At 37.0% G+C, this 24,175-nt stretch overlaps 1 protein-coding gene across 1 annotated transcript in view; it reads right to left on the bottom strand.

The window, feature by feature from the left end:
- LOC147840375 (uncharacterized) overlaps window positions 1–24,175 on the bottom strand; it is a 69,435-nt gene that overhangs the window by 15,900 nt on the left and 29,360 nt on the right. The window contains exons 6-8 of the mRNA XM_087287864.1: window positions 22,844–22,939; window positions 22,649–22,742; window positions 5,848–6,041 (exon numbers count right to left, since the gene is read on the bottom strand). Coding sequence (XP_087143990.1) covers window positions 5,848–6,041; window positions 22,649–22,718 — 264 coding nt within the window. The 5' untranslated portion in view covers window positions 22,719–22,742; window positions 22,844–22,939. The remainder of the gene's footprint in view (window positions 1–5,847; window positions 6,042–22,648; window positions 22,743–22,843; window positions 22,940–24,175) is intronic.

Here is a 24,175-nt window from a genome sequence, read left to right as displayed (position 1 = left end):
TACACCTTAATAATAATAATAATAATTATTATATATATATATATATATATATATATATATATATATATATATATATATATATATATATATATATATATATATATATAATAACAAGCCTTGGTCGACCCGAGCTCAAACAAACCTTGTCGTTGTCTTGATGACCAGCCACAAACCTAAGAAGAACAAAATCTGCTGTGTCCTGTTGTTTTTTTAAGAGCCTGTCTAAAAGTGGAAGCGCTTTCACTTTCTCCAGAGTGAAAATGTCTATATTTGAAATAACTAGCTTCTTGAGCTAATATTAATAAGGTGTGCATGGTTATTGAAGCGTTTCTGATGTCTGAGGCACATGTGCAACAGTGAAGCACGAAAAAACGAGGAAGAAGCCGGAAAAAACAGCAGCAAATGATGCTTTCTGCAACATAAAACATAAACAAACTGCCATGTTTAACTATTATCATCACCTTTTGGACTATTATAAACTTGGAATGACATAATTACTCTCTAACAGGAGGTTACATGTGCTGCTGAAGATTGAAGATACAGATGAGAGGTTTGCTCTGACTGTGGGCTATATGTTGAGTGTCGTTTTTGAACCCAAATAAGGAGTAAATGTATGCTGTGTGTAGTTTTTCTGTAATTGGTAACATATCAGAGACTGTAAGGGGCTGTATGTGTTCATATATGTAGCATTTATTCATTTTATTTCTATAATTGCAGATGTTGCATCAGGCTGTTTAGCATCATTGATCTGCGGTTATAATCAAATCATGTTCATAGAAAGGTTATTAATAAACATTTATACAAGTATTTATGTGTATAAGGCATCTGTTTTGTGAGAAGTGCTTCTCTTTTTTTCGACATAAAAATGACGTTGTCTGATACATTCTGTCGTACGCCACGCCCACCAAAAGGGCACCCTTTTGGCAGTGGAAATGCAAGCCTGATAAAGGTGACCTGTCCCAACCCGTACTATACCTCTCAGTGGAAGTAGGCATTTAGTCTAAGGAATTTTAGAATGTGCAATGTGGTCAGTCCAGTGGTTTGTCCATTAACGCCATCGTACAGAGCCCATTTTTGTTATCACATGACCTTTTTGATTAATGATTGTTAAAAAAGCCATTTATTCATTCATTTTCTTTTCGGCTTAGTCCCTTTATTAATCTGGGGTTGCCACAGCGGAATGAACCGCCAACTTATCCAGCACATGTTTTGCGCAGCGGATGCCCTTCCAGCTGCAACCTATCTCTGGAAAACATCCACACATTCACTCAAACACTACGAACAATTTAGCCAACCCAATTCACCTGTATCGCATGTCTTTGGACTGTGGGGGAAACTGGAGCACCCGGAGGAAACCCACACGGGGGGAGAACATGCAAACTCCATACAGAAATGCCAACTGACCCAGCCGAGGCTCGAACCAGTGACCTTCTTGCTGTGAGGCGACAGCACTACCTACTGCACCACTAACTACTGTCATCCTAACAAAGCCATATAAAATGTAATTAAAAAAGTAAAGTTCGTAGACAAAACTATAGTGGCATAAGAAAGCCTCATCTGAAAGTTTGTAGTAGTTTTAAAGTAGTTTTTAATAAGTTTGAAACAGTTGGCATAGAGAGATAACAACATATGGGTTAGCAGGTTTCTAGTATGAATATGCATGTTTCTTGCTAGGTGGTTGATAGGGTGTTCTGAGTGGTTGCTAAGGTGTTGCTGGGGTGTTCTGAGTCGTTGCTAAGGAGTTGCAAGGCAGTTGCTGGGTGTTCTAGGTGGTTGCTAAGGAATTTGTTTCTCAACAAGGCATTTGCACCTGCAGAACTGATATTTTCTCCTTTTTTGGACCATTCTCTGTAAACCCTAGAGATGGTTGTGCATGAAAATCCTAGTAGATCCGCAGTTTCTGAAATACTAACACCAAACCATCTGGCACCAACAACATTGATGTTTTAAGTCACCTAAATCACCTCTCTTCCCCATTCTAATGCTCAGTTTGAACTGCAGCAGATCATATTGACCATGTCTACATGACTAAATGCATTGAGTAGCTGCCATGTGATTGGCTGATTAGAAATTTGTGTTAACGAGTAGTCGGACAGGTGTACCTAATAAAGTGGCCAGTGAGTGTATATTTGTATTTTGTTACTCTCGATTAATCCAGTACTGTTGACTTAATTTACGGCGAATACATTATAAAGAACTGTAATTAAATGACATAAAATTAATTTCATAATTTACTTTTTTTGCAAAAAAGTAATATAATTAGAGTAACTATTTACTTTGTAACCATTTACAACACTAACTGAGAGTCATTTGTAGTGAATTGTTTGGTATTCTGTCTCAATAAGTGCTATCTTACAAGCCAAAGACAAAAGAGATTAATCCAAGAACAGATATTCCTTTCTAAATCAATGCATAGAAAACATTTGCTCCAGTGTCTCATCAAAATGCCTGGCTATCATACATCATACAGTAGGAAATAGTAAGCCACAGATTATGATTCACCACAGACAGTGGCTTTAGACAAGTCACTTCTTGAAATGTATTTTTCCTGGGTTACCTGATGCGGTCCCAGAGCGAGGTACAACATAAGGGCCAAAAGCTAAAGCTAATCTCAAGAATGTATCACATGTCGGAGCTGAGCTTGTTTAGTCTCGTCCATCTCCAGCCCACATTGTTTAACTCGTGCGCTTCTCAACATCCCACACACCGCAGCAGAGCCTCAGACGCGAACATACGGCACGTTAAATGTCTTTAGCACCGGAGCCTTGTCCCAGATGGCTGCTGGAGTATTGTTTGATTTTCCTTGTCATCAGAATGTTAACACGCATCAGTCTCACCCGACTCTTGGCATCGAATGAAGCTTGAAAGTGCATTTTCCCATCCATTTACCAAACCATTAAAACAGACTGACAATGTGTGGTGTTGTACAGTTGTACAGTCTCACCTACTCCTTACATTTTCACATCTTTTAAACTCATCAGTACAGCACTCAATTGTGCAAAAATAAGGTAAGATATTATTAAATCATATTGAAATTGTAAAATATGTCATGTATTATATATATGTATTATGTATTATAAGTCAAAAACTGTGATGTCTAATGCTTCTATGGAAACAATGACAGTTTTTGTAATACAAACTAAAAAACATGAAATATTTTGGTATATTGTAATACCATTTATAATATTATATGCTATTGTACGGATTTTACAGTTGCCTAGCAGTTGCTTTCTCTGTTGTAAAATGTAAAATACGCAAAAACGCATTTAAAAATGCAACGCTTATTAAGTGTAATACATGTTTGCATACTTGTCAACCATCCTGTTTTTCCTGGGATTCTCCCACATTTTAGAGTTCTATCCTGCTATCATCCCGTAAAGGTATTTTTTCCGTATTTTCAATCCTTCTGTGAAGGGTCGCAATAAACATCAAAGAGCTGATCCTCCCCATACGCAAGCCATACCGTCGAATGCCCCATACTAATAAATGTGAATCTGTTGTGTGCTTTCATTTTATTTAGACAAGAAAAATCTTTCAAATAAATATAGAAGAAGTTTGTGATTCCTTTCGTTACAGGCGCCGTTGCCCCTCCTATGCAATCCTCAAAAGAGTCAGTTCATGTAGCGGTGTGTGACTGTCAAATGCAAATTTTGGTTGCGTGTTTGAACAGACATGTACTACTACTACTACTACTACTACTACTACTACTACTACTACTATTACTACTACTACTACTAATAATAATAATAATAATATCTAAACATGTCGCTCTTGGTGGGTTTTCTTTTAAACACAACAAATTTTGACTTAAATGAGCATAAAAAGTTAGGAAAGCAATTGAATGCTTCCGTTAATATGAATTTTTAGAGTGACACCTCTTTTATTTAATGTTATTAAATGAAAAATATAAATGAGAGATTTTTGAGAGATTCTTTTGCCTATTCATCAGTGCTAAACATCTCTCATTAATCTGAAACATAAATACGATCTTTTAATCTATACAGCTGTATTGTCATTAGAGGACACTGTTGTAAAACGGAGCATATGCATTAAACCGGAAAACAAAACTGGTTATGAACTGGTACTTCAGGTTTTAAATCAGGCTTTTAACTGGGCATCTGTACAAAAACTAACTTTTTTAAAAAAAATCAAACAGTACAAGAGTTTCCAACGCTATCTCATAACAAAAGTTACCTCTTAACTTTTTTGATTTAGTGACTGATTTGTATGAATTCGTACAATCTCATTCATACAATTTAGTACGATTTGCTCATCACTCAATGATGGTTGGGTTTAGGGGTGGGGTTTAGTGTCATGCCTCCTTTTAAAAATTGTACATTTTTACATCTGAACTGAACAAATTCATACAAATTAGCCACTAAACTGACAAAACATCAAGTAATAAAACGTCATATTTATATTTTCTCGCGAGATCAGGCTAAAGTTTCTGGCATTTCGCTGAATTTTACAATTTGAATCATTATTTTAACCACAATTTGACATTTTTAGAAAAGTGATTTGAAACAATAAAAGGGAATTAAAAGTTTTATATTTTTTATAGTAAGTTTAATCTAATGCACACACCAAATGCCTTGTATTTGCCTGTAGTTGATGATTTTAGATATTATCTTCAGATTGTCATTGGACCAAAGTATTGTCAGTGTCTGATTGCTTAACATAACAGTATATTGGGAAAAAATATTCAGATGATCTCTCTATCATTTCTGGACCCTAAAGATATAAGGACAATACCTGCTTTTCCATCCTAATGTAAGTATTTTAAAACATTAAAAAATATTAAAATCAATCAAATAAAGACGCAGTCACAATAAACTTTTCACACCATAGACTTCCATTCATATGCGTGCGAATGCGGCAGACTGGAAACGCAAGCTCGTGCGACAAGATTCGTAGTTAGTGCAGTTCAAGCCTGGTAAACTCTGACCTGCAAAATAACATCACGTGACTGCGTGAGACCAATCGAAGCTCAAAACATGACCTCTCTGTACAGAAATTTTAATTATGAGCTCTCATTCACTTTTTTTAACATCAAATCATCTTGTTTAATCCCACCCCTTTTCGTACGACAGAATTTTGCATGCTCAATCTCTGGTGTGATTGCAGCATTAGCTGCATTTCCATCAAGTTGTTAGAGTGGCTGACTGTAGTATTGGTAACCTAGTAACCAACAGTAAACAGGGCAAGCAGAAGTCATGTGAGTGTAATATTTGCTACATCAGAGTTTATTTGACAAAATTGTTTCCATCTCCCAAAATTCACATTAACCCTTTTCCGCTCAAGTCCAAAACCACCTCAAGCGAGCGCAAAAAACCCGTTTTTTTTTTTATTCTGAATTTCTCATTTCCATCACTCGTTTTTCAGGGAATGTGCATGAACACCGAGTGATGGATAATCTTTGATTACTCCCCCCCAAGCAATTTCATAAGCAGTATTCATACATAAAACCTTCATACACGCAATGCACGTGAATCAGCAAATCAACAAAGTGGTGCGAAATGCAAATGTTGAGATCGAAAAGAATCCAGTTATCCCACATGCTTTTCCCCCCAAGAAATTTCCAAGCAAGCATCAGCACCCTTAAGTAAGTTCATTAATCAAGGCCTCACTAATCAGCTGCGAGAAGTAATGAGGTAAATTAAGCAAAACACGCAGAGCGGCTGGGATTTTCTCTAAAGCTGCTTGAGAATCTGCGCTAAAACACTGAACGGCTTATTATGAGCATCTTCAACAGAGCTCTTCCCCATCCCGAGCCTCTCAGACTACAATGACGTGGTGTGTTATTTTATGACATGAGCTAATTGTCTCAGGGACTTGTCTTGGCAGTACCTTCAGGTTTGCGATTGAGCCGAGGGCCCTGGTATTCTTTAATGAAGACTTATGAGGGAAGCGATAGCTGTTGGCTGCCGGTGAGGAGGTAGATTTTGGGCTGGAGCCTGAGGCCAAGGCTGGTCTGTGTCTGCCCGCGGTGGGCCGTTTTCTGGCAGCATCCGTACAGCAGAACTCCAGACATGTGTTGTTATCTGTCGAGGAGAGATATTTAATGAAGATCTGCACAATACAGCAATGCTCTGATGAAATGAAATCACCTGCAGCCCATCTGAGCACCCTCAAGTAATCTGCAGATAATACAAATATTAACAATAACAGGCTGTTTTTTTTATCCTCAATGTTAAGATATACGAGTCGAGAGCGGAGTGTGCATTTTAATGCAGTCACCTGTAGGAATACACCTACGGCTGTGTCCACCAAATGCGTTTTTTCTCTGAGGCAAACATATTTTTTCAGTTGTTTTGAATGGGAGAGCTGTGTTTTTTTAAAGCGCTGTCAGCATGATGAGGCGCTGAGCATCTGTTTCTTTCGCTGTGTACTGAGAGTCGAGGAATGTTCGATTGTGGGTGAAATGCAGTACTTATCAATGTCACTTTTTGAGCCAGCCGTCCAATCGCAAATAAAAAGGGGGGCAGGACAAATCCCACATTGACCAACTGTCCCTAAATTAAAAGATTAGTTCACCCAAAAATGTAAGTGTTTTTAGTAATTACTCACACTTATGTCATTCTAAACCCATGAGACCTTTGGTCATGTTTGGAATACAACCCTCTACTGCACGCTTTATGATAGATCTATGAAAAAATTGACTGTTTTTGTTTTGTTAAAATGGCTTTCCTTGTGCTGTAGTAAAAAAAGGAGTGGATTTTTTTAGAGGTACTTTATATTGCCATATTGTCACCTTAGAATTATAAGGTTCTATCTGACATTTTTGTCAAAATTGAGTTATTCACATATTTTTATTGAATGACAACTTATTTACATTATGTGATTTTTTTGTATATGTTGTTTGCATTTTAGCAAAAAAAAAAAATTATCTACAAAGTGCAACTCTAGCTGGGCTCTCTTAAAAATGTTATTTATTTAACACAATGGTTGAGTTGAACATATATGGTGCTTAAATGGATTATTTTCAACCTTCATTAGATAATTTATTAATAACTCAACCAGTTGATTTAAATATTTGATGCATTATGTGTGGTGTTATTTTTTAACCTTTATTTGGTTATTTATTAATAACTAAACCAGTTGGGTTAAATACTTGGTGCTTTGTTGGGTTATTTTTAACATTTATTTGGTTATTTATTTAATAACTCAACCGGTGGAGTTAAAAATTAGAATTTCAACAGTCAACTGATTTTTTAAAGGGCACATAGTTTACCCCTTTTTTATGATTTATATTAATATTATGGTTCTTCTGAGTGTGCCAGTTTTGGTTCAGTTCAACACACATTTCAGATGTTTTTATTATAATGTGTTAAAAAGTGTCATGTTTCGGGGCGTGTACACAGCTCGCTGTTTTAGGGACGTGTTTGCTTTACATAAAAATTAGTTTCGGCTTTCTGCCCAACGAAACAAGGGGGCGGAGCCAGAAGCTCCCACGCTCTGCGTATGCAACAGACAGGCAGACAGAGAGAAGCTACGCTACATGAGAGGATCAGCATTCAGCTGTACATGTACGACTCAGACACAGACAAAGCAGAGAGTGCAAAATCATTTGTGCCTTTGTATAGTTTTACAGCCGCCTGTGTGCTAATTTCAAGTGCCGAGCTTGTACACTGAGACTAATAACCCCGCACACTGAATTAACTTAGACTAAGGCACCGGAATTGTCGCTCAAAGACACTCTCAGTGGCGCGGCAGAAACATGAAATGTCCCAAATCGTCATGCCACGCAGTCCAGAACTTCAAACACAGGCCTCCACCAGGGAAAACACAATGGCGCCCCAAGTTGGAGGCCGCCCGCGGCGCCCAGCTGCCAACCCGAAGCGCTGCCGCGTCTTCCCCAACAGAAACCCATGCCCGGAACTCCGAAATGCACAGTGCCACACTACGCAGAGGCGCTTCTAGTGTGCAACCTGCAGGCAAGTTTGCTATTTTATTTCCAATGGAGAGACGCGCACATGAGGCAACGTGCTTGCACTTTACCAGCTGCACCTAGTTAAAATCACAGGGAGCTTCTGTGATGAGACCGGCTGAAGTTTAAGGTGGACGCAATGAAAAGTACACATGTTTGCATACCTACTAAAAGATACAAACAATAATTCCGATTAAAGCGATAATGTGGAGAAAATTGATCTTGTGTTGAGCCTAATGAGCTTTACATCTAAAAATAGAGCAAGGGTGTTCCTTTAGTGATATCGCTTTGACTAACACGCTGAAAATGGCAGACGTGAAACAATAAACTAATGATATGGTGACACGCCTGTCAATCAATATTGGTGGGCAGGACGACCACACTCCTATGTCAAGTTGCGGTCACCGCTCCAATTGGTCCACTGTTTTTATGTTTTTAAATTGAAAAAAAAAAGGACTGTGTGTCTGTCTATCACCCCAATTTGAAGGTCTATACACTATACTTACACACATGTCTGTCCAAACAGCGTGAAAAGTAGATTTTTCACCATATGGGTGGCCTTTAACTGACACAGAACTGCTGTATTAAAATTTATTTTACGTAGCGTATGCTTTTCCAGCAGCAACCCAGTATTGGGAAAACAAACATCTCGTACCATAAAAACATGCTCAAAGCATATGCCTTTAGTGGAACATCGGAACATGGTCAAGCTACCAGAACACTTTTGTGCGCAAATAAAACACTAATAATGACTTTATTCAACAGTTCAATAGTTTACAAAACAGTGCTAATACTCAAACTAAAATATCGTCTCGTAGCAAGCATCTCTCTCTTAAAAAAGTGCTCTGTATTTTCAACAAAAAAGAAGGGTTTTTAGTTGCTTAAAGCAAATTTTAAAAATGAAGCCAACAACACATCATTTTGCCGTAGTATTTACATATTATTGCTCTTTTGTTCAATTTGATTGCTTCTATTGTCTGAGCTGTCCGTTGAGTCCTTTAGTCTCTCTCATGCAGCAACTAAAGATTACATTTATTCCTCAACACTTCTATTTTGCACCCCTATTGTGCTTCCTTTTAGATATTGCTTGTCCTGTAATATGTAATGTAAAGGTGGCATGTTTTCAGGCATGTTTATATTAATTTTTAGACAACACAATACCAATGGATAAACTTCATAAAAACGAATAAAGCAACATTTGCTGGAATAAACATTTTTATTCTGAGCAACATTTTAAGATGTTATCAGACCTTTATAATATGAAACAAAGTCCACATGCAGCTGCTACTTTTTTTCCTATTGTGAAGCAGTTCCTAAAGAAAAAGGAATACTAAATGAAAAAACCGTGGGTGTGGCTTCTTTTTTTCTACTGCGAGCTTATTGAATGTAGTATAGTGGGCATTTCATTCAGAAAGATTGGGAAATGGGGTATAGAAGAGTTATTACAACCTAACAGACACCTCCTCCTCACCATTTCTGTTCGTTATCAAAATTGACAGTTTGAGGGGCGTGGTTAAGTATGTAGCCACACCCATTCCCAAATAAATACCTATTTTTAAATTTTTTTTAAAGATTTATTTTTTGGCCTTTTTTGCCTTATAGGACAGTACTGAAACAGGAAGCGATGTTGGCGCACAATCCATTAGGCTATTGCACCAAAAAACAGGAGGCGCATTATCAGATTTTAATTTTAGATTACAAGGGCAAACTTTTTTTGTAATATGCAAAACTAGCAACATGAGCTACAATAACAAAATCATATGATTAGTTTTGATTTCATTTGTAGTTTAATATATACTATTGGCCATTTTACAATAAGGTTGTATCAGTTAATGTTAGGTAATGTTTTTGCTAACATGGAATAAAAATGAACAGTACTTGTACAGCATTTATTATTCATAGTTTAGTATTTACTAATGCAGTCCTAAGATCTGTGAAAGCTGTGCTTGTTAACATTACACTATAAAATGTGCTCGTCAAATGTCTTGTCCTGCAACTACTGAAAGTTTGTTGTCAAACTTAATAGTAGTTGCTGTATTTCACACCACAGTAAAACAAACTACATTATTAAATAGCCTACTCTAAAATTAAATACAGAATTTTACTGTTCGTTTACCATCACTGTAAAAAATGCTGGGTTCCACACAATTCCTTCATATTGTCCCAACACAGATTGATTAAATTAACTTAATTGTTTCTACAAATTTAAGTGGATTGAGCATAAAATTGTCCCCCAAAAAACTTAGGATTTGTGTTGCTTCAACTCATATTAAATAAGTAGTTTGAACAAGCAGCAAAAAAAAAACATTTGTTGAGTGATGTTCATGCACAGTATTATTATTTTTAAATAATATTATACATTACTATACAGGGCGACACAATGGCTCAGTGGTTAGAATTGTTGCCTCACAGCAAGAAGATCACTGGTTTGATTCTCTGCTGGGCCAGTTGGCATTTCTGTGGGGAGTTTGCATGTTCTCTTCGTGTTGGTTTGGGTTTCCTTATGGTGCTCTGGTTTCCCTCAACAGTCCAAAGACATGCACTATAGGTGAATTGAATAAACTAAATTGTCCAAAGTGTATGAGTAGGTATAACAGTGTATGGGTGTTTCCCAGTCTTGGTTTACAGCTGGAAGAGCATCCGCTGTGTAAAACATATGGTGGATAAGTTGGCGGATCATTCCGCTGTTGCGACCCTTGATGACTAAAGGGAGTAAACCGAAGGAAAATTAATGAATGAATTACTATACAGTAACCTTACACAATTACAGTACTTTAATTAGTTAATTTTTAGAGTATATAATTTTTTCTATTTTATTTTTAACAAAAAAAGTGGTTTCAACATTCAACAGACACTTAGAATTGCAATTAGTCCTTTTTTTATAAAACACTGCAGCACAACTGCCAAATGTTTATTCTAAACACATTGCTTTTTGAAATGAGTGTGCCCTTGTACTGCTTAATCAAAATCACGTCTCTCTTGCAACCGCATCTTTCTCTTCATGATGATGTGTTTACTGGCACGGGGGTGGGACATCCTGTCACTCACATCAGATCAACCAATAAAAAAACAACAAAAACCATCCAATCAACTCTAAATCATGTCCCACGCTGCTCTTGTTCAACAAACAGATCCAATCAGATACACTATAACAACAGGGGAGAAAAATCACACCCTTCAAAGTTGTCAAAACTGCAAACACGACAGCCCACTGTTATCGGTAGTCGTCTATAAATAGATCAGACCTACTGGTGGCGTTTAAAGAATTTTAGAAATGACGGGTGTCTGCTGGAAGTAATACAGTTCCTTGAGTTTGTGTTCGTAACATCCACAATGTCTCTTCACAAAGCTGTCATGATTTAACTGAGATGAGTGCCAATGATTGCAGAACCTGAAAGGCTTCAATTCTGATACACACATATGAACAATCACACACACTCACATGACAAGCTCGCAGAGGGAGACTTCACATTAAGTTCATTGCCGAACAATATCTTTGAGAAAACCAACACAAAACTCTCTCTCTCTGCTTTATAATACATCACTTTATGCTGAATGACACTCCACTTTCTCTTAAAACAGAGCCCAAGAATTTGTGATGCCTACTCGTAAAAAAATGAAACTCGTAGCTGAATCATAGCATATATATTTTTAAAAAACATTCAACGTCTTTGGGGATTAAAAAAAAAAGGTTGGTAAGTGAAATTCATCAATAAAACTTTTGTTAATGAGCGGTAAGAAATAAACTAATCAATTAAACACAATTTTGAAGATGAATGTTAAAAAGATAAAATACTTTAATTCCGCAAGGACACATTAAAATGACTAAAAGTAGCATCAAAAAGATGTATAATGATACAAATGATTTGCATTTTAAATAAAGACTGTTTGAATGTTCTTTTCATAAAACACTCAAAGAAATGTCTCAAGGTTAAATATTGTTTTTGAAACTGATTATAGCTTAATCGTATATACACTCACCGGCCACTTTATTAGGTACACCTGTTCAACTGCTTGTTAATGCAAGTTTCTAATCAGCTAATACCATGACAGCAACTCAATCAATTTAGTCATGTAGACATGGTCAAGACGATCTGCTGCAGTTCAAACCAAGCATGAGAATGGGAAGAAAGATGATTTAAGTGACTTTGAACGTGGATGCCTTGTTAATGCCAGAGGTCAGAGGAGAATGGCTAGGTTCCAGCTGATAGAAAGGCAACAGTAACTCAAATAACCACTTGTTACAACCGAGGTCTGCAGAAGAGCATCTCTACATGCACAACACGTCCAACCTTGAGGCAGATGGGCTACATCAGCAGAAGACCACACCGGGTGCCACTCCTGTAAGCCAAGAACAGGAAACCGAGGCTACAATTTGCACAGAATCCAGAAGATTGGACAAACATTGCTGGTCTCTTAAATCTTGATTTCTGCTGCAACATTCAGATGATATAGGGTCAGAATTTGGCCCCAACAACATGAAAGCATGGATCCATCCTGCCTTGTATTTTTTCTTGGCACACGTTGGACTCATTAGTACCAACTGAGCATCGTGTCAACACCACATCCTACCTGTGTACCTATCTGCCTATTTCTTTATGCCCACAGCGTACCCATCTTCTGATGGCTATTTCCAGCATAACACAATATGTCATAAAGCGCAAATTATCTCAGACTTCAAGTTCACTGTACTCAAATGGCCTCCACAGTCACCAGATCTAAATCCAATAGAGATCCTTTGAGATGTGGTGAAGCGGGAGATTTGCATCATGGATTTGCAGCCGACAAATCTGCAGCAACTGCATGATGCTATCATGTCAATCTGGACCAAAATCTCTGAGGAATATTTCTAGTACCTTGTTGAATCTATGCCAAGGAGGATTAAGGCAGTTCTGAAGGCCAACCCAGATGTATTTATATAACACTGCAACAAAATACTTCTGATTTGTAAAAATATTTTACAGTTTCTTAAAATATCTATAATTCTTAAAATATATAAGAGTAAGTGAACATAATTAATTTTATTTTATTTTAAACCATTAAAAATTCTGAAAGTGGGTAAAAGATCAACAAGTATAAAGATTTTAATTATTTAAAACAAAAATGACCTTTTTTGGTGGAAAGCACCAAAAGCGGCCCATATTAAAATATATTTGAATACTATTTTGGCTATTGTTGTTATCCATGCATTTTCAAATGTACTTTTTTTTTTTAGAAAAGAGGCTAGAAAATGGATTTTTAGTTTTTAATTAAATTGCCAAATTCTGCCTGAGGAAAGTTGAATGTGCTGGTTAGTTTGTTATTTGTCTAATAAATGAAAATTAGGCTACAGTTTTTAATTAAAAACTTTAACAGATTCCCTTTTTTAAAGGGTGTAATAGATTTGTATTTTTAAAATAAGCATTTTTTTCATATTTCTTTATTCTTTAGGAAAAGCTTTTGGCACATCAAAAAGAGTGGTTGTGATACCATCCAACAAGCTAATCCAAAAATAAATAGTGTTTAAAATGTCACTAAATAACAGTATTTAAATCTCATAATTAAATAGAAAAAAGAACCACCCCATTTACCAGGCTGGCGAAGGGCCTGAAATCACCATAAAAAATGTAGAAAAATATATGTAGAAAATGTTTAAGAAACAGAAAACATTCTAAGTCTGTTTCTGTTTCAAATTATGTTTTTAAACTGAATAAAAAAATTTAAAATGTACAAAAGAAAAAAAAAAAAAAAAAAAAATATATATATATATATATATATATATATATATATATATATATATATATATATATATATATATATATTATATCTATGAGTTCTGTTTTTAAACTGCTAAAATGAAACAGTATTGTGAACAATTTTTTTAGTTTGCAAGTGCTTTGGTCTGTAATTAAGACTTCAAAGACAGATGTGGGCAAGACGTCGACCACATGGTGGCAAATCAGACAGGAATTGTAGAGAAGCGTTTTTCCGAGAGGAGTGATCCTTCAAGTGACAGAGAGATCGCAGAGAAAGTCGAGAGATAAATGGAAGGGGACTCCCAAGACCAAAGCTGTGATTGGGACAAATTAGTTTGGATTCTGAGGACCAGCTGCAGGGGTCTCTTTCACACTCACACACACACAAATTCTTACAGACACACACACATGAAACAAAATTGCTGCTGCTCAAAAGGCAAACGGAGCAGGAAGCCGGTCTATGAGGCGAGAGATTGTGGCAGAGATTGTGTATTATTCAGGTTTTGATTGTGACATCTGCGGCGATGGTGACTTAATCTTTGCTGCTCTTCGCTTCAGAATGGCTGGCTGTTCAGCGCCTTTTCAGAGTTGCGTTAGATCCCATCTGAAGAGAAAAAAACGTGACAGCTGCAAATCCCCCTCCCCCCCTTCCCTTCCCATGGAGACTGGGTTTCATGATGGAACGAAACAGAGGAACGGAGGAAAGATGGAGAGTCAATCTAATTAACTCATTCCTGATCGCTCATTGTGTTACACCTGCTTCACTTTTGCAGATTGTGCTTAGTCTTTGATCCTCTGCTATATCTGAACCTCTTTATTTCTCTTGCACTTGCTAAAATAATTTCTGAGTGTGCCTCACACAGGTGAGGGGGCTTGATAAACCACCCGTAGAAACACTTGTCTTTCTACACTCACCAGCCACTTTATTAGGTACACCTTACTATTACTGGGTTGGACCCCCCTTTCGCCTTCAGAACTCCCTTAATCCTTCATGACATAGATTACTGGATTGAGTTCTGGTGAGTGTGGAGGCCATTTGAGTACAGTGAACTCATTGTCATGTTCAAGAAACCAGTCTGAGATGATTTACGCTTTATGACATGCTGGCGTGTTATCCTGCTGGAAGTAGATATCAGAAGATGAGAACATTGTGGTCATTAAGGGATGGACATGGCAGCAGCAATTCTCAAGTAGTCTGTGATGTTGACACGATGCTCAACTGGTACTAATGTGCCCAAAGTGTGCCAAGAAAACACCCCTTACATCATTCCACCACCACCACCACCAGCCTGAACCATTGAAGCAAGGCAGGATGGATCCATGCTTTCATGTTGTTGACGCCATTCAAATGTTGCAGCAGAAAAGGAGACTTATCAGGTCAGGCAACATTTTTCCAGTCATCTCATGCCCAATTTTAGTGAGCTTTCGTAGCCTCACTTTCCTTTTCTTAGCTGGAGTGGCACTAGGTTTGGTCTTTTGCTGCTGTAGTCAAGGTTTGACGTGTTGTGCGTTCAGAGATGCTCTTCTGCAGACCTCAGCTGTAATGAGTGGTTATTTGAGTTATTGTTGCCTTTCCATCTGAAACCAGTCTGGCCATTCTCCTCTGAACTCCAACAACCATGCCACGTTCAAAGTCACTTAAATCACCTTTCTTCCCCATATTCTGATGCCCAGTTTGAACTGCAGCAGACCGTCTTGAACATGTCTACATGCCTAAATGCATTGAGTTGCTGCCATGTAATTGGTTGATTAGAAATTTGTGTTAACGAGTAGCTGGACAGTTATTTATTAGTGTACCTAATAAAGTTGCCAGTGAGTGTATAGTCTTATATAGTCTTTCTTAAGTTAAGAGTATTTAACTTTTTATAGTATATGTATAGTTAGTTATCCCACATCAGTAGTTAGGTATAGGTTTAAAAAATGCTCTTACGATGAGTGTTGTGTTTATATATATGATTTTTTTTTTATGTAGCACTGTGGTCCTGCAAGACATGACATTTCATTCCACTTTATGTGAACATGTAGCGGAATGACAATAAAATAAACTCATAAGGGTCTGTTTTTCTTGCACTTTTTTTTATTGTTCACTCTTCTCTAGATTTGGTTTCCATCCTAACTTATAGAACAAATCTTTTAAAAATTCATTTATTCATTCATTTACTTCTCAGTTTAGTCCCTTTATTAATCTGAGGTCGTCACAGTGGAATGAACCGCCAACTTATCCAGCACATGTTTTTAAGCAGTGGATGCCCTTCCAGCCTCAACCCAACACTAGGAAACACCCATACACTCTTGTACACACTTACATACACTACAGCCAATTTAGCTAATTTAATTCACCTGTACTGCATTTCTTTGGACTGTGGGGGAAAGCGGAGCACCCGGAAGAAACCCACACGAACATCCAAACTCCCCACAGAAATCCCAACTAACTCAGCTGGGGCTTGAACCAGTGATCTTCTTGCTGTAAGGCGATTGTGCTACCCACTGTGCTGCCCCTTTTCAAAATTTGCAAAAAAAAAAAAAAAAAAAAAGGTTTGCTATGTCACAGTTTATTTGGCAAATTAGCTTTTCCCCCATAATCTCCTATTATTTGCATTAACACTTTTTTTTACACAAGTCCAAAACCACCTTAACTAGGCGTAAATTATTTTTTTTTATTTGTTATTTCCATCACACATTTCTTTATGTTATACTTCAAAATGTGCATTAACACAGGGGGACGGAAACCCAGATGCTGTCTTATATATGATTATAAAATAATATTCTTACTCTGACTTGTATTTATATAAAATCATAAGAGGTCACACTAACTTTTATTTATATTTTAACTTGGATAAAAACTAGTGATTTCCATAATGGTAAAAATGTTAAATTACAGTTCATTAGTAAAGGACTGCTCTGTGATCCATAACTGGACTCTTTTAATATGTCATCAAATAATAATTGTCCTAATTATGTCTAGTTTAGGAGTTTTTTTTATAAACCTTTTAAAATGTATTTGATTAATTTATTTTATCCCTTTTTAACCCAGCTTTTCTTAAAATCAACCCAGATTTCTTTTAATTTTAGTATGTGACTCCATAGTGATCATGGTAAAAACTATGGTAGACTTTTTTTGCTCAAAAAGATTAATAATTAGATACGCTCTAAAAAAGCTGGGTTGTTCGAACCCAATATTTGGGTTAAATTTGGACAAAACTAATGTTGGGTTATTTTTTTTCAATGAAATTCAAATGATCTTTCCATATTTCACCCAACTTGCCTATGTTTCACCCAAAATTTAGTTACAACAACTCAGAGCATTTTTGTGTGTGTGTGTGTGGATGGATGGATGGATGGATGGATGGATGGATGGACGGACGGACGGACGGACGGACGGACGGACGGACGGACGGACGGACAGACAGACTTACAGACAGACAGACAGACAGACAGACAGACAGACAGACAGACAGACAGACAGACAGACAGACAGACAGACAGACAGACAGACAGACAGACAGACAGACAGACAGACAGACAGACAGACAGATAGATAGATAGATAGATAGATAGATAGATAGATAGATAGATAGATAGATAGATAGATAGATAGATAGATAGATAGATAGATAGATAGATAGATAGATAGATATTATTATAGAGTATTATTGTATATGGCCTTCTGGTTCTAAGAAGTGCTAAGAGTGCAAAAAATTAACCTTAATGAAAAATTCATTTCGTGCTCCTTGACGATTGTGCATTAATTACAGGGCATTTTCTGAAACGTCAGCGTCCACCTTTGGGAAATTCAAAATGTATTCATTCAGCTGCGGCGTAACATTATTCTGTGTTCTGTGGCTCTTATGAGAAAGGATGTGCAGGGGCCGACAAGTTCTAGAGCTGCGCCATCCTCAATGAAATTAATTACCGCTGCTCGTGGGCATGCAATCCAATTTACATTTTCACATAACTTATGTCATTAAGTTTTCTTCACAGCTTGCCATCGTGTCATTGCACAAATATCTATTATGAAAAAGATGTTGTGCAAATTAATGGAGAATAAGAAGAAACCTTGAGGACGCAGCGGTTTTCCCTCCAGAATAATGTGTAGGATGTGCTGCATTTCAAGTCTTGCATTTAAAACATTATAAGAGGATGTTGTGGGTATTAAGGCCACATTTACAAATAGAAAAAAAATCTATCAAAAATGTATCATGCTTAATTACATAAATCAAAGACATACACTCAACAAGACATATTTTAAAGAGTGCATGGTCTGATCTGCATTTAACAAAAGTCTTTTAAACATCTTCAAAAGCTCTGCTGAATGAACAGTGCAAATTTAAACATCTTAAATTCAATTCAAATGTATTATTTTTAACATATAGACTTTTTAAGTCTACTTAACACCCAAATGCTGATGTCTAAATGATATTTTTCAGATGAGCAAATGTTGTAAGAAATTTCCAATCTTCCAGATGTAGACAAACATTCAATTCAATTCATTTTCGTTTTCAGAGTTGAAGTTCGGTTTAGTTCAATTCAGTATGGTTTCATTTTCCCTCCTGAAAATCCAAACACTGATCAGCAAATCCATCAATGCACAGCACAGCCACAGGCCACAGCATCTGCTCAGGACACAGCCTGGTCCAGGATTATGAATACCTCTGGATGTCCTCTATGGCTGACATTATCTATTTGTATGTGTTGTCCTTGAGGTCCTTTATGGTTGGCATCTTCAAAAAGACATCAAATAGACATCTTCACGATGTGTTCATGTTATTTAACCACTATTTTCATTACCACTATTATTTCTCAGGATACGCATGGTCCAGGTTAATGGATACCTCTAGAAGTCCTTATTGGTTGGCATCATCTCTTCGTATGTGTGGTCTTTGAGGTCCTTAATGGTTGCATCATCAAATAAACATCAAACAGATGTCTCTTAGATGTAACGTGCTATTTAACCATTGTTTACCGTGATTGCTCAGGATACGGCCTGCTCCAGGATTATGGATACCTCTGGATGTCCTCTATGGTTCACATCATCTATTAGTATTTGTGGGTGTTAAGGGCATTTTGATGATGCCCTTAACACCCTGTTTGATGATGCCCTTAACGGTTGGCTTCAGCATACCAGGATACAGCCAAGTCCAGGTTTATGGATCCCTCTAGAAGTCCTCTATGATTGGCATAATCTCTTCGTATTTGTGGTCCTTGGGGTCCTCAATGGTTGGCCTCATCAAATAGACATCAAATAGATGTCTCCATAATGCATGCATTCTATTTAACCACTATTTACCATGATTGCTCAGTATACAGCCAGGTCCAAGATTATGGATACCTATAGAAGTTATCAATGATTGGCATCATCTCTTCGTATGTGTTGTCCTTGAGGTCCTCACTGGTTGGCATTATCAAATAGACATCAAATAGATGTCTGCACAATGCACTATTTACCGTTACTGTTTTAAGAATAAGCTGAATTAATGTGAAATAAAGGGGTCAACAAAAGCACATATCTCTGATTAACAAGTTACCACCCTAAATTTCCAGCCTGATCTCATGAGAAAATGTAATTATTTTACGTATTGTTAGTTTAGTGGCTAATTTGTACAAATTAATTTTTATTAAATTTTTAAAATTTAATTTAATTTAAAGTTTTAAAAATAGGCATGGCACCAAACCCCACCCCTAAACCTAACCGTCACTGGGGGAAGAGCAAATCGTACTAAAATGTATGAAGGACATTGTACGAATTCACAGAGTAGCCACTAAATCAAAAAGTTATGAATTGCAGTGAGATAGCATTGAAATTTCACAACAGTTGAAATGAAATGGACCTTTTACTAATGAAACTCAAAAGTATTTGTCAATTGATAAATGCAATGTGAGGAATGCAATGGAACATTGTCTATTTCTTTTATATCCAGCATAAAAACAAAAATTCCAGCCTTAAGTGGTCACTTTATTCAAATCTGAATGTGCTGGGCCACTCATTTTTAAACAGTTCTAAAAGGGCAATTCTCCAGAATCCCTTGGCCACCTACTTGGATAATTGCCTGTTACACAATATATCCACTTTATTGGAAATCAATTTAGTCCAATAGTGTCGGCAAATATTAAGAGTTTGTCTCTTTCCGAGCATTTGGAGAATCAGCAGATAAATCAGAGATGTTGCCCTTCCTCTACTCCAATAAAGGACTTCAGTGTTAAAGCACTCCATCTCAAGGACTTCACGAAGAAGATAATCTACCGCTGTTTGTGTTTATTGTCAATCCAAAAGTGGGCGAAAGCTCTAATGAAAAAGCCTCAGGCGTTCTTTTAAAACACGTTTAACAAAAATCTAAACTCTCTTTGTGCGTTTGACAGCGCTATTGTTCTGTATGCTAAAGCTGTGTTAAACTGAAAGATGTCACAAGTGGAAAAAATGATGACAAAAAAAAACATAAAAACGTCCCCTGTTGATTGTCAGCTCAAGGAAGGTCTCTGGTCTAGAAGAGAAAGGTGTCTTTGCCGTCTAATTGAGAAAAATTGCAGAGCGCCAGCCTTTTCAAAATCACTTAGACATCAGATATAATTGTGAAGTTTATTCCTGAACGACTCTCTCTGGTTCTGTGCACATAAATACAGTAGTGTGTGCCGGGCCACGCTTTCAAACCCTGATTGCAATTAACATGGAGAAGTTACAGGGAAGGAGAAGCATGTCACTTTTTTTAAAATCTCCTTTTGTGGCAGTGGGAGGGTTGATGGGGTTTCCTCTATATGTGGGAGATTTCTAAGGGTTCCACTTTTAAAATGACACACTTGATTTGAAAACAGGTTTGTATCCAAAATCATTATTCACTATTCCCTAGACTAGTCCACTTAAAGAAGTAAATGAAAACAAGTGAGTGAATTTAAGCACTGAGAGCACCAGAAGGAATGCCACTTTGTTTGTGCTTTACTGGTTGATGAATCCCTCAGACATATTAGATTTCTTAAAAATAAAAAATAAAATAAAAAAAACTCTTGGTTAAACCCTTTTATAGTTATTTAAAGTCAGTAATTTAAGCAAAAATTAGCCAAATGAGCAAGAACCAGACAACTTTGGAGAGTTTCTTTGGGAAGGGGAAAAGGCCCAGTGAAGGACCCACAAACTGCCAAGGAATGGATCTGCAACCCATTTGTCAACAAATCAGGTGAATCACCCAAACACTGCAGAGCTTTTCAATTTTTTCCATAGATAAAACTTGTAGTAGAGTTGCAGCAATGTTTTGTCAGCCTTTCATACACTAAAAAAACACATAATGATCATGTGGCAATATACGTACACTACTGCTGCGTAAAACATATGCTTGATAAGTTGGCGGTTCATTCAGCTATGACGACCCCAGATTAATAAAGGGACTAAGGGTGTCACGATCCTCCAAATTCTCGATTCGATTACATTTTTGATTCTGAAGGCACGATTCGATTCGATTATGAATAATTAATTAATGACCAATTAATTATTTGTAGCCTACCGTTTAAACTACGTGACCTGCATGGTCTTTGTTTTACCCATAAACAAATCATACAGTAAATGAATAAAGGCAAGTTACACACATAATTACCACCTGTCAATCACTTTTTCTGCGAGACTCGTAAATAGGCAGTGATCTGTGTCGTTATAATGGCGTCGGTAAAAAAGACGCACAACCAACAGGAACCAGCCAACAGTATCTGAGGTGTTCGCTAAAATGAGTAAGTACAAGTGAGTGAAAGATTGAAGCAGTCCTTTGACTGCCTGGACCTGCTGTCTGGAGCGCATGGCTGTGAGTGCGTCTGTGTCTTTGTGGTCACGGGATGTGCATTTTCAGAGGTAAGTTAGAGAGGAAGGAGGGCTGCTCAGAAATGCTACACGCCACTGTGGATGTCAAATCGTTGTCGTTCTAAAATGCCATTTAAAAACAAAGACAGTGTAAACAGGGCCTGAGTGTGTACTTTTCGCGAGCGGATTTGCAACGGGGGCGGGCGGAGGATCGCGATGCCGGTGTTGTCTGTCGGACAAACTGTACGTAATACGTACATAGCAGAGCTTGCAAAACTGTGTTTTTTTTGTCGACAACACGAACGTTGTCAACATAACTCACTGGAAATCCAAAATGCTTACACACCGGCGACTTCATTGAAAGAGGAGAGGGTTTAAGTTCTGTCGACGGGTCTCCTGCTTCTGCAGTTTAACAAGCACTTCAACAAGCCTGTTTTTTTCCCGCTTGGCAAGCCAAGCTGACATGACATGAAGGCGTGGCAGCATCGACGATTCTATTTTTTGATTCGATAATCGAAATTGAGCATAAATTTCGATCGATTTCGATTAAATATCGAAATCGTGACACCCCTAAAAGGGACTAAGCCAAAAAGAAAGATTGGATTTTGCTGTAGAGGCCATCTTGTGGTCAGAGAGATATTCATTTTGCGCTGAAAAGCTCACAATGCATTTCTCTATTAGTTGAGTGTACATCAGTTCCACACTCGTTATTGTGGTGCATTGTGGGATTGCTTGAGTTTACTATAGTTTTGGACACCACTACAAATGGCTACTCCCTTAAATTGTGATTTCAAACAAGTTTATTTGGCTAGATTAGCATGAACTCATTAGCTTTATAATAAATCCAATTAGTAAAACTACAGGTTATAAAAAATATGAATTTTTTCCATCATATTTGGGTCAAAAATGTACACTTTTTTGTTATACTGTACATGTACAGCATTTTTTTTTTCAAATAAAAAAATGTTTGCATGAGTTAATTTATTAAAAAGCAAAAAAACTGATGAAATATGTTTAGAGTAAATAGCTATTATGAAGTTGCTTGTCTGATCAAGTACAGTGAAAACTATAATATTAATGTTTAAGATATATTAAAATGTATTTAATTATTTGATTGCTTTAGCCATTATTCCAGTTGTCAGCATCTCAGAAGTCATAGTCTAATATTAAGTAATTATTTCATGAAAAAAAATAGCAATTTTTTTTTACCATTTAAATCAGTGAAGATCCAGCACAGTGTACAATTCGGAAACTCCTTGTCCTTCCTGAAGATGATCATGGGGATGAAGACATAAGCAGTGCTCTAGATCAAAAACAAAAACAAGAAACAATAAGAAAATGTTTAATACTTCAAACAAACTTTTAAAATATATCTAAATCACAATACGTAGTTATATACACTACCTGACAAAAGTCTTGTCTTCAATCTCAGTTGAAAGAGCAACAAATAATAACTTGAAGTGGCAGAAGGTAGATTTTTCTGATGAATCATCTGTTGAACTGCATCCAAATCATTACAAATACTGCAGAAGACCTATTGAAAGCCACACAAACCTGATTCTCACAGAAATCAGTCAAGCTTGGGGAAAGAAAAACTATGGTTTGGGGTTACATTCATGCGAGAGATCTGCAGAGTGGATGGCAACATCAACCAGTCTGAGGTATAAAGACATTTGTGCTGCCCGTTACATTACAAACCATAGGAGAGGGCAAATTCTTCAGCAGGATAGCGCTCCTTCTCATACTTTAGCCTCCATCAAAGTTCCTGAATGCAAAGAAGGTCAAGGTGCTCCAGGTGTGGCCATACCAGTCACCAGACATGAACATTATTGAGCATGTCTGTGGTAAGATGGAGGAGGAGGCATTGAGGATGAATCCAAAGAATCTTGATGAACTTTGGGAGTCCTGCAAGAACGTTTTCTTTGTCATTCTAGATGACTTTATTAATAAGTTATTTGCATCATTGTAGAGATGAATGAATGCAGTCGTCCAAGCTCATAGGAGTCATACACAACATTAATTCTTTTTCCTCTGCACCATGACTTTATATACTATACTTTACATTATTTCTGTTAGGTGACAAGTCTAAGTATAGTCAGAGCTTACTGTGCTAATTGAATAATTAAAATTCAAGGCATGATCATATTTTATTTTGGTAAAATAAGCGTAATTTAGAGGCCTTTGCCTTTCATATAATCAACTTCTGATACCAAATGATTAACTAGAAGTCAATTTATTATTTGTTCTTCCTAAAACTTGGATGGGTAGTTATCAGGTAGTATACTGTATGTGTTAAACAGAATGTTGAATCATCTTCTGTATGTACACTGAGATCATGGCTGTTTTTGATGTTTCCAAAAAATTCTAGGCTATTAGATGTGGATGTATTTCACTCGTCTCTGAGAAATGCACCTGTGGTTTTCAGCGTTTGGCAGGAGCAAAGCCAGATGCTGTGTATGTGAATTTATGATGCAGGACGGGTCATGTGGCCCACTTTGAAAAAAAAAAAAAAAACTCCATCTGTGTCTTTAAAAGTGTGAGAAAAAGAAGCCAGTTTTGTTCTCCTTTGTCACCGCAAAAAGTTCACGCTTTGCACAAGCCTCTATAGTTCACAAGTTCAGCAGTTATATTTAGGGACAGATCTCAATGCTGCCTGTGGCTCTTAAAACCCAGACGTTTTTTTTTCTTCCCCTTTAACTTTGCCATATTTCCATGAAGCAGTTTTGATTTGTCACA

The sequence above is a fragment of the Danio rerio genome, chromosome 16 (genome assembly GCF_052040795.2).
Source record: "Danio rerio strain M-AB ecotype USA chromosome 16, GRCz13ab, whole genome shotgun sequence".
In the NCBI taxonomy this organism is placed as follows: domain Eukaryota; kingdom Metazoa; phylum Chordata; class Actinopteri; order Cypriniformes; family Danionidae; genus Danio; species Danio rerio.
Note: the sequence above shows the minus strand (reverse complement) of the source record. Positions and strands in the feature narration are given on the sequence as shown.